The sequence below is a fragment of the Prionailurus bengalensis genome, chromosome B1, assembly GCF_016509475.1.
Source record: "Prionailurus bengalensis isolate Pbe53 chromosome B1, Fcat_Pben_1.1_paternal_pri, whole genome shotgun sequence".
In the NCBI taxonomy this organism is placed as follows: domain Eukaryota; kingdom Metazoa; phylum Chordata; class Mammalia; order Carnivora; family Felidae; genus Prionailurus; species Prionailurus bengalensis.
In genome coordinates, this window is record NC_057344.1 from 64,942,492 (window position 1) to 64,956,957 (window position 14,466).

The 14,466-nt window shown below is 40.0% G+C and overlaps 2 protein-coding genes across 3 annotated transcripts in view; one reads left to right on the plus strand and one right to left on the minus strand.

The window, feature by feature from the left end:
- Positions 1 to 2,079, minus strand: part of TMA16 (translation machinery associated 16 homolog) — a 67,183-nt gene extending 65,104 nt beyond the window's left edge. For both annotated transcript variants that reach the window (XM_043566225.1, XM_043566216.1), the window contains exon 1: positions 1,947 to 2,079. In XM_043566225.1, coding sequence (XP_043422160.1) covers positions 1,947 to 1,949 — 3 coding nt within the window. In that variant the 5' untranslated portion in view covers positions 1,950 to 2,079. The remainder of the gene's footprint in view (positions 1 to 1,946) is intronic.
- An 8,010-nt stretch (positions 2,080 to 10,089) lies between these two features.
- TKTL2 (transketolase like 2) lies at positions 10,090 to 12,761 on the plus strand. The gene has a single exon (XM_043566238.1). The coding sequence runs from the start codon at positions 10,168 to 10,170 to the stop codon at positions 12,043 to 12,045; it is 1,878 nt and encodes a 625-aa protein (XP_043422173.1). The 5' UTR covers positions 10,090 to 10,167; the 3' UTR covers positions 12,046 to 12,761.
- The last annotated feature ends 1,705 nt before the right edge of the window (positions 12,762 to 14,466 follow it).

Consider the following 14,466-nt stretch of genomic DNA (forward strand, 5'->3'; position numbering starts at 1 on the left):
ATTTGTAAAGCTCCAGGACAGGTTCAAAATAAGAAAAAAATGAACAAAGTAACTAAAGTGGACTACAAGCTCTACTGCTATCATCTACTACTATTACTAAAGTTAATTATAACAACTAAACTACATTTACTAAGTGCCAGACATTGGACTAAGTGGTTTACATTTAATTTTCACAACTCTTATGAAGTAGTTACTATGATTATTCCAATTTAATAGATGGGGCAACTGAGACTTAGAAGGATTAAGTAATTTCGCCAAGATCAAAATTTAGCAAAGCAAGTGCCAAACTCAGTCGTCTGGTACTCCATAACCCACATTCCAAGCTGTACTGAAAGAAGTTTAGAGTAACTGATATAAAAAGATGGAGGGACGCCTAGTTGGCTCAGTTGGTTAAGCGAACCCACCTGGGTTCAGGTCATGCTCTCACGGTTCACGGGTTCCAGACCTATGTTGGGCTCTGCGAGGACAGCTCAGAGCCTGGAGCCTGCTTTGGATTCTGTGTCTCCCACTTTCCCTGCCCCTCCCCCACCTGCACTCTGTCTCTCTGTCTCTCTCAAAAACTAATAAAACATTAAAACAAATTTTCTTTAAAGAGGGAAAACCTCCAATGCCAAGCTGACTTTAAACTCAAGAAAGGACACAGCACAGCCACTGGTGATATACCAGAAAAATGAAAAGGCAGGGAATATGCCCAGGAAAGCAGATTTATATGCCATTCTTTTGATTCATATGACAAGGCAATATCCTCCTACCATACAGCCTGATAAAACTGAAATTCTGAGTCAAGGACAACTATAGTCAAATGCCAACCAACCCCCAATCACTCACACACCATCATATCATCAGTGCTTTAACATTCCACTCTGAAATGGAAAGGCTATGAAAGAAAATTATAAAGAGTTGGTGCACAGAGGCGAAAAGACTAAATTTATGCAAATACAAACGTGTATAATCGAAAGCAAATAGACCATACAGATGTGAAAGACAAAAATGACATGCATACAATGAAAAAAAGAACATAGGACAAGACATTGTGGCCAGAGTATCCTAACTTTTCATCAGATTACAAACTGTTTAATGCTGTTGTTTTTATTAAAAACTGGTCAAAAAGGCATATTTATAAAGCATTTTCCTATTCAAGAATTACTCTACTGAACAGAAGTTAAAAAAGAAAAGGCAAGAAGAAACAACAGTTTTGGAATACAACGAACGTTAAGTGGTAAACCGTTTACCTGAGGAGCTCCTGAAGGTTGGTTACAGGTTCAAGTAAAAGAAACATACAGGCTTTCAGAAGTTTTATTTCTTAAACTAGATAATGAATAAACCAGAGTTTTTTATATTGCTAATCTTTATACTTCACTATGTTAATGTGAACATTCTTTTGCATCTACTCAATATTTAGTAAAAACAACAGAACAGTTCGAGATTCCTGGTGGGACGGGGGAAGGGGTACGGGTGCAAGGGGGCACGGGGCGGGGGATGGAAACAGGATTTGCGGAGCAAGGACGTCACTCAAGGGCGCGAATGGACGCCAAGAAGAGGAGATTGAGCCTAACTAAATAGTCTAGACCAGCAAGAAGTGGCACAAGTGTGTGGAGGCAACACTTTCTCAAGTTTTGCTTACCTTCCCCCCCATCCATGCTCCCGCCCCCCACATTTTGGCAAGACAATGTGTAAACGTGAGTCTTTTCCCTTCCCTCGAGGGGGCAGGGCGCTCTATGAACACTTCGGAACCCAGAAGTTAAACTTTAAACCCCAGACCCTGGGCCGGGCACCTGCCTCGGGGCTGCCCAGCCCAGCACCCCCTACCCGGGTGTACTGGGTAATAAAACCACTTAGCCACTTCCCCTCTCCCGGTTTTCCAAGACTGCCCCCTTCCCTCCCGCCTGCCTGACGGGAGTCTTCCAGAGAGCCAAGCGGGTTCAGGGGAGCGGGAGGGGGCCCACCATGGTGACGTCCTCACGGCCCCGGAGAACCTCCGCAGCCCAGACCCGGGAAACCTCACCAACAGTCGCAGCAGCTCAAGAGAAAAACTCCAGCTTAAACACACGTGGTTGCCGCAGAAGACTGGGGCAGAACCGACCGGAAAGGGAGGGGCAAGTACGGCTCTCTAAAACTTCCCGGGGAACCAACACCAAGTCTTTTTATCCCGTGTTGGACTTTTCAGCCCTGGACCCGCCGACAGCCGGCCTGAGTGTTTGCGAGGAGCAGTGGGAGGGAGTTTGGGGCGGGGCGGGGAAACCTGGTCCAGCGCCCAGTGTGAGGCCTGGCATTTGAGCTGGGCTCGCCAATGCTGGGAGCTGCTGGCTAGCGGCGTCCCAGGCCCGAGCGCGGATCTCGGACATCTGCCCGGATGGCTCGGGTCATGATCTCATGGTTCGTGGGTTCGAGCCCTGCATCGGGATCTGTGCTGACAGCTCAGAGCCTGAAGCCTGCTTTGGCATCTGTGTCTCCCTCCGTCTCTGTTCCTTGCCTGTTCGTGCTCTGTATCTCTCTCTCTCTCAAAAATAAATAAAACATTTTTTAAAAGTTAAAAAAGAATAATAAATTTGATACATTCCTGCAGGATTACTCAAAAATAATTAGAAAAGATATAATTAACCAATATCAGAATTAAAACAAGGTAACATTACTTCAGATCATGCAAGCATAAGAGGATATTATGACCAAAAATCTTAAATAAAATGGACATATTCTTAGAAAAAAAGATATAACCTATCAAAATGGATGCAGAGGAATAAAAAACGTGAATAGTCCCATTATCATTTTTAAAAATGCTTACTCACATAACTTCCCACATTAAAACTAAAGGCTCAGATTTTTTAGATTTTATAACTATATGCAAATAGGGATAGAACAGCACTTCCTTAACCTGATAAAAATGTGGATTAGTACTAGCGATAGTGGGCATCATTGTCTTATTCCTGATCTCAAGAGAAAGCTTTGTTTAACCATTTTGGAAAACCCCTTTGGCAGTAGCTAAAAAGTTGAAATGTGTACCTCCTCTAATCCAGCATTGTCATTCCCAAATGCATGTACTAGGAACTCTGGCATACATATCTCAGGATATATATACAAACTTTTCATAGCAGTATTGCTCATAATAGCCCAAACTGGAAAAAAAAAATTAATTGTTCATTAACAAAAGGACAGAAAAGTAGACAGTGGTAAATTCCATATAGCAAATGAAATGAACAAACTACAACTATGCTTAAACATGGATAAGTGTTTAATCATAGTGTAAAAAATAAAGATAAAATGGTGCATACAGTAAAATTCCATTTATAAAATCAAAAAACAGACAAAATGAGCTACACTCCAGTTTTCATAGATACTCTCATAAGTGGCCAGTGATGTTTCGTACCCTCAGTGGTGGTTATCTTGATGTTTTCTTTATAATTTTTCTTTACGTGTCACATTTATGTTTCATCCACATGTATGTTTGTAAGCTATACGTTCACTGCAAGAGGTGTTAAAAGACATTTTAGGCATAAATATATTACCCCATCATCTCTTGAATCCATTATTACTGTTAAGAAGTCTCATGTTGGTCTAATTTTTGTTCCTTTGTGAGTGGCTTTCTTTTCTGTATGGGATCTTTTAATAATTTTTGTTGACTGTGCTCTGCAATTTCACTATAGTGTATCAAGGTATTGGTATTTCTTTGTGTATCTTGGTACTCTATGGCCCTTTCAATTTCCTTTTGGGATGTGTTATCTGAATATTGATATTCTCCAGATCCTTTAGCCTTCTTTTATATCTTCTATTTCTTTATTAATTTCTGTTGCCCGTGGGTGAGTTCCTAATTTGGTCTTTCAGTTTACTATTTTCTTCTTTGCTAATCATCCTGCTATTTAGTCCATCTGCTGACCTCTTCATTTCAACTCTTATTTTTAACATATATCATATATAATGTATCTAACGTGTGTGTGTGTGTGTGTGTGTATACATATAATTTTTAAAGTAATTTCTTATCCTTTTGATTTGTCACCATATTCTTCCTCAACTCTTTTGAATATATATTGTGGTCATTTAAAAATATTGGTTCATCCGTTCCAATTACTGTGCTTAATGTGGCATGTGTTGTTCAATTTAATTTTTTTTTATTTTTTTGATGTTTATTCTTTAGAGAGAGAGAGAACGAGTGGGTGAGGGGCAGAGAGAGAAGGAGACACAGAATCTGAAGCAGGCTCCAGGCTCTCAGCTGTCAGCACAGAGCCCGACACGCGGCTCGAACTCAGGAGCCGTGAGATCATGGCCTAAGCCAAAGTTGGACGCTTAACCTACTGAGCCACCCAAGCGCCCCAAATTTAATTATTTTTTAAATTCTTTTCTAGCACCTGTACTCCTCAGGTATGTCTTTTTCTTGAACCTGTGGTATCACATTTCACTGATGGAATCAGCTCTCCTATCCTGTAATGTGTATTGGGGAAGTGCGGAAAGTCATATTCTTAAATGAGTCCTTCTTGGAAAATTTGAGAACAAGGAGGGTCAAATCTCAGAAGAGAGAGTTCCAGGGACAGCAGAACCTTTGCTGACAGGAGCACAGGAGGTGTGAAGGTGCGAAGGCATTGGCGTTCCTGCACCCGCTTTCATCAGCTCCTTACATTAGCTGGGCTCTGTCTTCTCTGCCAGTGCCTCACACTGTCGGGAGGCCAGTGATGTTCCACATTAGAAGGTGAAGTAAGAGAGACAGGAGCTAAAATTACAAGCTCTCCAGATCCTCCCCCAGCTGCCACAGATGTCCTCTTCACGGGCGACTGCTGTGTTCTCTGCCCGCCTCCCACCTCATCACTAGCTAGTTCCCATCCTCCGTGAGGATTTTCACAGTTGTGATTTTACTTCCAACTGCCAATTCCTTCCTGTTTCTGCTGTTTTTCAGGGTTGATTTAGGAGTAGGCCTATGCTATTTTATGATTTTATCCTACTTATTTTTAGAAGTACTGATTATATTAGCAAAATTAGCCTTTTGTTACATATGATGTAATTTTTCTCTTGACCTGTTTGTGACAATGTTTGCTGGAGAGAAATTATAAAATGTCTTTCAAAAGGGAGTTAGTTGTTATGTAAATGGTTTAAAGATGGCCCCTGTATAAAGGGCCTTTTTGTTTTTACCTTTACAGCAGGCTGGGACCTGGTAACTCAAAAGCCTGATGGTGCCAAACTTAAATTTTAATGCATCCAATTGTATGACACATGGTTCCCCAAAGGGAGATTTTTAGCCATTTAGAGCCTCCTTGCTTTGCATACCCAAGCATCACCCAACATCTGTTAGCCATAGGTAAGATAAATCCTGGAGCTGTAAAGACCCCAAGGTACCCTGTCCTTAGAGTTCTTGGACTTACAGTCTTCCCACATGCTGGTGATTGACACTAGACACTCCCAGACACTCCTTTTCCAAATCCTTCCTCTAAGCCTCCTGTCCCCACCTCTGGGTAGGAATCTTAAACTCCAAAGTCTTCTGGGGTCAGAGTGGTAATGTCGCTGTAATAAAGAGTGGTGCAGTTTGGGCTATAGTTATCTGGAGATTATCTGCCCCATACAAGGGGCATATAAAATACCGGCCAGAGGCTACGAACAAGTAACTGGAGTGAGACTTACCCTCCAACCATAAACAACTAGCAAACTAGACAAACTATACAAACTTGCATAGACTGGAAAACAGACAGCCCAGAACTGTCATCCCTAAAGAAGAGAAACGAGTGAACCATATCATCTTCCTGAAGGCCCTTTCCAGACAGTGTTACAGGGAAGGCTATCTTACACAGAGCAAGGCAATTTGTGGAGGTAAGGGAAGAGAGACTGGAGCTCCAGAGGGCTGAATTGGCTAGAATTTTGGAGGGAGTATGCTAACAAGAAGGAAAATGCCTGGAGAAAGACCTCCAGCCATCTTCAAAGGTGTGTCTTTGCATAAGGTAGATTTCCAAAATGCCAGGAAAGTGACAACTTGAGAGCAATAAATCAAATAGTTCCCAGAGATCACATAAGGCTGAGATACATCTGAGTCTTGACCAACTGGGGTGGGGAGTCCATGTTGGCACTCAGGGCATTCAGTGGAGAACCCCCAGAGAGGCTAGGGTTTTGTGGGAAATAAACTAACACCAGAGTGAAGCATATTCTGTATCGATCTGCCTTAACAAACTTAAAATTCTTAAGATTACCAGGCTTCCTGATAGAACGAACTCCAACACTCTTTGAAAGACGTTAACAAAGTAAAATCTAGCCCTGCAAAATAATGTCCACCATTTAAAAATAATAAATTATTAGCTATTTCAAAAAGCAGAACAGAAAAAAAAATCAGTCACAAAAGCAGATTAAAAAGACAGAGATAATAGACTTAGGGAAGCACTTTATTTTTCCCCAACTTTACTGAGACATAATTGACCAAATTGTATAAGTTTAAGGTATACAATGTAATAATTTAATACGCGGTATATAATGTGAAATGATTACCACAGTAAGGTTAGGATTTACTTTCCTAACTATGTTATTGCCTGCTCCCTCCCCCCCCAAATAAGAACTCTATAAACTATGGGAAAAGCATCATAGGCAAAAATACCACCAACCATTTTTTTCAAAACAATAATTCAAGCAGGGAGAGCACCAAGAATCTTATTGCCTTAACACAAGTAACTTTTCCTCACTTGCTCTGGTGGTCAGCCTACTAAACTAACGAGATTCAAACAATGGAAGAAAAAAAGATGAAGTCAGCATGTGTGCCTTTCTTTTATATAATTCCATTTTGACAAAATTCAACAGTTCAGATAAGACATCAGTGAAACATCAATGTTTCTAACCTCTAAATAATAAATAACTCACTCTCACGTAACAAGAATGTGTATGTTCACAAATCACTGTAGAGTTCCGAAGTCATCACTATGTTTGTTTTATTTTCTCTACTGCAGGCTGGTAGAAATTCTACTTACCAGTTCCTGCTATTTTAACGTTCCCTCCATAGCTATTTGTATGAGTGATCCTCCTAGGCTTTATCTTCATTTGAAGTGCACGCTACAACAAATACTTTTCCATGCCATGAGAAAAGAGTCATAGCAGAAAATTTAAGCAAATGTAAAATGATACATTTTATTTACGTTTAACACACTTGGAATCAGGGGTCAAAACCTGCAGCCTGAAGATACATTTTTTCGGTTTCCATGCTTTTTTTGTCCAACAACACGTTCACAATGTTTTTTTCAAATTTCAGTGTCTTCAGGTGGGCTTGTATTCTCCAGTTTGTCATAAACCACTCCAATCTTCTTACTTTATATCCAACATTCATGTACTATTCACGGTACCTCCTGGCCCATGAGGCACTTGGGTTTGCCAATCTCTACTTTGTGTGAATAAGCCAAAATTAATAAATAATTTCTTCCTATTTCAGAAGACTTTTGACTATCTTCCAAAATGACCTCTAAAATGAGCGATGGACTTTTTCCAAGACAACTGAATTTTTAACATGTTGGCTTAAAATTTTTGGCAGAACTTTTGTCAGTAATAGCCACTTCTAAATGGAGAAAAGAGAATGTGGTATCATTGCTTTGATTTATTTGACTAAATTGTGTTCACAGCCACATTGGGTGATTTTTGCATAATCAAATTGTTCATACTTCCTACTTATATTGCTATTTTCAGTTGTATATTTTTAAATATATTTTGAAAGATTATAATGCTTAAAGAAAATATTAATTTATATATAACTTTTCAGACTTCCTTTTCAAAAATCTCACAATCCTTTAAAATATTTTACAGATAATTTATAAAATATTATTTTCTATGTTGTGTAAAAATCCACACAACCTCACTGAATAACAAGGGGAAATTCACTATCTACGGTATTAAATCTCCAAAACCACATTCTTTTCTTAACAAAACTGACCTATACTAATGTTAATAACTTTCTATTTAATACTTTGAGAAATAGTTGTGCAATATTTTTAAATGAATGGAAACATTGAGGAACTTGAAAAGAAATGTTGAGTAGTTCCTACATCTCTCATGTTTTCTTCGTGTGAGCGCTGCCTCATAGACCATTTTTATGCTATGTTGTTTACCAATTGTTTGGATTTATTAGAGCTCTCCTCAACCAAAATAATGGTGAGCTACCGTTGTTTGTATTAATTGCTTTCCTGTCTGACCTTAGCAGTGTGCTGTTATGATGCTGTGAAAACTTTTTGTCTCTAATTCCCATATTGCTCTCAGCCCTAATCAAAGCTGTTTTTATTTTCTCTTCCTTTATTTGTCTAAAAAAGATAAACAAACACTAATTTGCAAAGAGCATGGGGAGTGATGAATCCAAGATGACCTTAAGGACTTTTCCAACTCCAACATTCCTTCAGCAGATCTTAAGATCTAGTTAATGTCATACTATATGGTTTACTCTAATAGGTACCCTTAAAATTTTAAATGATAGAATTAGTTCAAATGGCAAATAATATTTAAAGTGTTTATCTGAGAAGGGCGCCTGGGTGGCTCAGTCCGTTAGCATCCGACTTCAATTCAGATGATGGTCTCACGGTTTGTGAGTTCAAGTCCCTTGTAGGGCACTGTGCTGACATCTCAGAGCCTGGAGGCTGCTTTGGAGTCTGTATCTCCCTCTCTCTGCCCCTCCCCTGCTCGTGCTCTCTCTCTCTCTCTCTCTCTCTCTCTCTCTCTCTCTCTCTCTCTCTCAAAATAAACATTTAAAAACAAAAATAAATAAATAAATAAATAAATAAATAAATAAATAAATAAAATGTTTAGCTGAGATATAATGTAAGAGATATATGAAGAGTAGCAAGACTGCCCTGAATTAGTTGTTTACAACCTAGGTGAGTATTGAAATGATCTGGGGAGCTTTTAAGATTACTGATATCTCTACCTATCACCCAGAAATTCTGATTTAATTTGTTTGAAATGCAGCCTGGACATGAGATTTTTAAAAAACTCTCCAGATGATTCAAAACTAAAACCAATATTAAGAACCACTAGTGTTAAAGTCTATTTGCAGTTTATCTGTTCTTAACTAAGACTAAACATTAACATCAACAGGTGCATTTAAAAATATACAGCTTCCCAGACTCTATTCCCACACATTCAAATTACTCAATTTGGGATGGAACCAGGGTATTGTTTTGTTGTTGTTGTTCCCTATATCATGATTTTGATATGGAGTCAATGCTAAATACTATTGCTCAAGAATCAAGATAGTTACCATGGCAGCATGAAAAGGGATATAATGTCGTATTTTTGTTTTTCTGATGACACAGAATGACCCTCACCTGCTAGAAGAGCTCAGTGTCACAAATTTAGCTTTATAATTAATGTAAGTAAATTAGTTTTATATTAAAAATTACTCAAAGTGGGGCGCCTGGGTAGCTCAGTCAGTTAAGCCAGGGACTGATTTCCTCTCAGGTCGTGATTTCACCATGTGTGAGTTCAACTACCCCATCGCGCTCCACGCTAACAGGAGGATTCTCTCTCTCCCTTTCTGTTCTTCCACTGTTTGTGCTATCTTTCAAAATAAATAAATAAACTTAAAAAACAATTACTCATGGTAACTGTTATAGCATTTTAGGGTATACTGGGAAAATTGTGGTACTAGATACTCTGCCACTGAGTGGTTTTAAATTTGTTCTTCCTGCAACTTTTGTCCAAATAAGTCATTGTACTTCTCTGAGTCAGCGACAGAATTTTCAGTTGTTCTGAGAAAGTCTTTGTTGGCATAGTGTTACCATATTGGCTATACTGAAAGCGACTTTGGGTCATTTCTATTAATACCCAGCTGTGAAGCAGTGGACAAATCTTGGATATACGCAGAATGCATTAAAAGAAAAGCGCAATCTCATAAATTTCTCCATATAACACATAGAAATGAGAATGATCCCTTTTGAATTTATATCAGGAGGAAAGGTATAAATAAATTTAATTATTTTTAATAATGTTGAACATTAAGTGACACAATTAAAATAAAAATACATTCCATTGAGTGCAGAAGGACAGGGCCGTGAGCGGAAGAAGAAAGGTGCACAGCGACCCTGAGTCTCCGACAAAGCCTCTCCTCCCGTGGCTCTTGCCGTTGGCGGAGCTCACTTCCTGGAGTAGGCGGGGCCAGGGGCGGCGGTCACATGACATAACGGTGAGGGGTGCGCAGGCAGCGTTTGCCCTGAGCCGACAGGTGAGCTTACCGTCATGGCCAACGACTGCAAGCCTGATGGGAACACCGTGCAGGTGCTGCGGGACGTGGCCAACCGCCTGCGAATCCATTCCATCAGGGCCACATGTGCCTCCGGCTCCGGCCACCCCACTTCATGTTGCAGTGCAGCCGAGATCATGTCCGTGCTCTTCTTCCACACCATGAGGTATAAACAGACAGACCCAGGACATCCTGACAACGACCGATTCATCCTCTCGAAGGGCCATGCTGCTCCAATCCTCTATGCCGCTTGGGCAGAGGTGGGCAACATCAGCGAATCTGACTTGCTGAGCTTGAGGAAAATTCACAGTGACTTGGAGGGACATCCCACCCCAAGAGTGCTGTTTGTTGATGTGGCAACAGGATCACTTGGGCAAGGATTAGGTGCCGCGTGTGGAATGGCTTATACTGGCAAGTACTTCGACAAGGCCAGCTACCGGGTGTTCTGCCTCATAGGGGATGGCGAATCCTCAGAAGGCTCTGTCTGGGAGGCTTTGGCCTTTGCTTCTCACTACAGTTTAGACAATCTCGTGGCAGTCTTCGACGTGAACCGCTTAGGACAAAGTGGAGCCACGCCTCTTGAGCACTGCACAGACATCTATCAGAATCGCTGTGAAGTCTTTGGGTGGAATACTTACCTAGTGGATGGCCATGATGTGGAGGCATTATGCCAAGCATTTTGGCAAGCGGCTCAAGTGAAGAACAAGCCCACTGCCATAGTTGCAAAGACCTTCAAGGGCCGGGGTATTCCAGATATTGAGGATGCAGAAAATTGGCATGGAAAGCCGATGCCAAAAGAAAGAGTAGATACAATCATCAAATTAATTGAGAGTCAGATACAGACCAACAGGAATCTCATACCAAAACCTCCCATTGAAGACTCACCTCAAATCAGCATCAGCAATATAAAAATGACCTGTCTGCCTGAATATATAGTTGGTGACACGATAGCTACTAGGAAAGCATGTGGTTTGGCTTTGGCAAAACTGGGCCATGCAAATGAAAGAGTTATTGTCCTGGATGGTGACACAAAAAACGCCACCTTTTCTGAGATATTCAATAAAGAGCACCCTGAGCATTTTATTGAGTGTTTTATTGCTGAGCAAAACATGGTGAGTGTGGCACTAGGCTGTGCCACACGTGATCGAACCATTGCTTTTGTTAGTACCTTTGCTGCCTTTTTGGCCAGAGCATTCGATCAGATAAGGATGGGAGCCATATCTCAAACCAATATCAATCTTATTGGTTCCCACTGTGGGGTATCCATTGGTGACGATGGACCCTCCCAGGTGGCCCTGGAGGATCTAGCCATGTTCCGAAGTATTCCCAACTGTACTGTTTTCTATCCAAGTGATGCCATCTCAACAGAGTATGCTGTTTATCTGGCTGCCAATACCAAAGGAATGTGCTTCATTCGGACCAGCCAACCAGAAACTGCAGTTATTTATACCCCACAAGAAAATTTTGAGATTGGGCAGGCCAAAGTCATCCGCCAGAGTGTCAATGACAAAGTCACAGTTATTGGAGCTGGAGTTACTCTGCATGAAGCCTTAGCAGCTGCTGACAGTCTTTCTCAACAAGGTATTTCTATCCGTGTCATTGACCCATTTACCATTAAACCCCTGGATGCTGCCAACATCATCTCCAATGCAAGAGCTACAGGTGGCCGGGTTATCACCGTGGAGGATCACTACCGGGAAGGTGGCATTGGAGAAGCTGTATGTGCAGCTGTCTCTAGAGAGCCTGACATCCTTGTTCATCAGCTGGCAGTGTCAGAAGTGCCTCAAAGTGGAAAACCTGGTGAATTGCTGGATAAGTTTGGTATCAGTGCCAGACACATCATAGCAGCTGTGAAAAATACTTTAATGAACTAAAATAGCTCATTTCTTAGAGTTAGTCTGTTGGCTGGCTTTGCTTTGATCTTAAAACACGGCATCTTTATATTACATTCATGATTGTTGTTACTAAACCATCATTTATATCTATGCCATTGTGGTTTTTTTAAGAGAGAGACATTAAACTGTCACTGTGTATACAGATGTTGCTCTTATTTTTTAATCATTAAAGTAGCTTATAACATTTTGGGTAACAGGAATAGCAAACAAAACAACCACCTCAAACAAAGTTTTCTGGAAGACTACAAATAACTGCACTGAGAATCAACATAGAGGTAATAGTTTCGCAAATGTATGTGATTTCCTTGTAAGTAAAAAAAAAAAAAAGAATTTAATTGTACACTTCAATAGTCCAGGTTCTGAGGCAAGTTCCAGCTTTCATGGAATGCTATTGTACCTGCAGCTTCCTGGATAATGTTTGACTGCAATTGCCTTAAAATTTCCTCTGATGTCTGCCTCATCTCTCTACCATTTAGAAGCTGTTGAGCAGCACTAAACGTGTATATGATGTACTGGACGGCATGTGGTGACTGTTCCATAAAGAGATGAAAGCATAACTAGTTTTCGTTTGTGTCCTACACTGTTCTGTGAGGTTTTAGAAATGTTTCCTTTTGTCAGTGACCAAACCAGACTGCTAACTTGATTATACTCATGTAAGGATACTGACATCAATGTAATAAAGCATTGAAAAACCATCAGCTTTATTTAGTTTGTGCCATGCATGTATGATTTGGCTTCTCCTTGATATTTTGTCTAAATCAGAAGCAGAAAGAGGCGTGTCCCCCCACGGAAATCCTGGAAAAAGGTCCAAGCTCTAGGTAAATCACTAGAGAATAATGTGTGGGCAGAAAAACATCTCTGAAGCAGGCTCCTTACTTTTAGCTGTGAAAACATAAATTATTTGGCTGGAATATAAGAAAAAAGTGCCAATCAGATAAACTGAAGGGAAACCTGAGGTCCAAAACTAAATGTAAAATTACTCCGGTATATCAGATTAATTCTGTATTTTTATTGCTTTCATTAAGTGCCCTTATTAAGTTCCTTGGAGGCATCACCAATTTGTGTCAGGAATTGTTCTAGAAGGTATGGTAGAGATAAAAAAAAAATACTAACCTAGGAAGCAGAGAGATCTGGGGCTGCTCATTTTACTAGTGCCTTTTTTCTTTGATCGTGTTCTAGTTTCTTCTTTTGAAAATTGATCGTGATAATTTATTTCATAAGATTTAAAAATTACTTTGTAAAAATAAAAAGTTGCTATAGGACCACTGCGGAAATTTAGAAACTACAAATAAGGAAAAAAAAAAAAATTCCCTCACTTATCACCAAAACCCAAATCCATTTCATTGCACTTCTCATCTGGGATCTATAACTGAATCTTCCATATAGTCATTCCCATATAGTAACATCAATCAAATATTACATATATCTATGAGTGGGGTACTGAATAATAGTCTCCATCCCTAATTTTTTCAAAGTTTAGGGATAACACTGATGCAGACACACTACAAAATAAATTGCTAATGCAAAATTACTTGTTATAATTTGCACATACTGGGAAGGAGCTTCAGCTTTTAGGGCTTAAACATAACTGTGATGAAAAATGATCTGTTACCAACCCTACATGCATAAACACACCTTTAAAAATGACAATAGATCAGGGGGTTTTGTGGATTTTTTGCTTTTGTTTTGTTTTGTTTTGTTTTATAATGACTAATGGGATCTTTGAGACTACCAGAAATATATTTTTATAGGAAGGCAGGGAAACCTTTATGAATCGTTCCTGCAAATGTTCTGTCCCACAAGGCATCAATTAGTGGCCATCAGCTCTAGAGAGAATATATAGGAGATGAAACTTCTTATTTCATGTCTACACGTTTTCAGGTAAAATGAAATCAAATCCAGTTTTGTTACGTTGAATGTGTTCCAGCCTTGAATCTGTCCTGAGATCTTCTTTTTCTTAAGGTTTTATTTTTAAGTAATCTCGATACCCAATGTGAAGCTCGAACTCACAACCCCAAGATGAAGAGTCACATGCTCTCCCAACTCAGCCAGCCAGGTGGCCCTATCCTGAGGTCTATTAAGTCTCCATGGAAATCTTAGTAGAGAATAGTCCTAACTGATGCGAACCCTTGACTGCTAACGCTTGTGAAGATTCAGTTTTGATTTTGATCAACACCATGACCATTGGCTTACCTCTGGTCTACTATTTGTTGATTCGCCTAGAAAAAGGTCTTTTAGATTTAAGAGAGCCAACTGCCATTCCAGGGACAGCTGGGACTGCCAACAGCTGCCTTGCTTATGGTTGTGCTAGAGAAGGCCTGCCGGCAGTCCTTCTTACAGATAGTAAAAGAAGAAATCAGAAGGTTAAATTTTTAAATGCAGCAATGGCTCTTAAGCACC

Bases quoted from the DNA above. Each gene is read 5' to 3' on its own strand.
- TKTL2 (XM_043566238.1), top strand. From the start codon at position 10,168: ATGGCCAACGACTGCAAGCCTGATGGGAACACCGTGCAGGTGCTGCGG.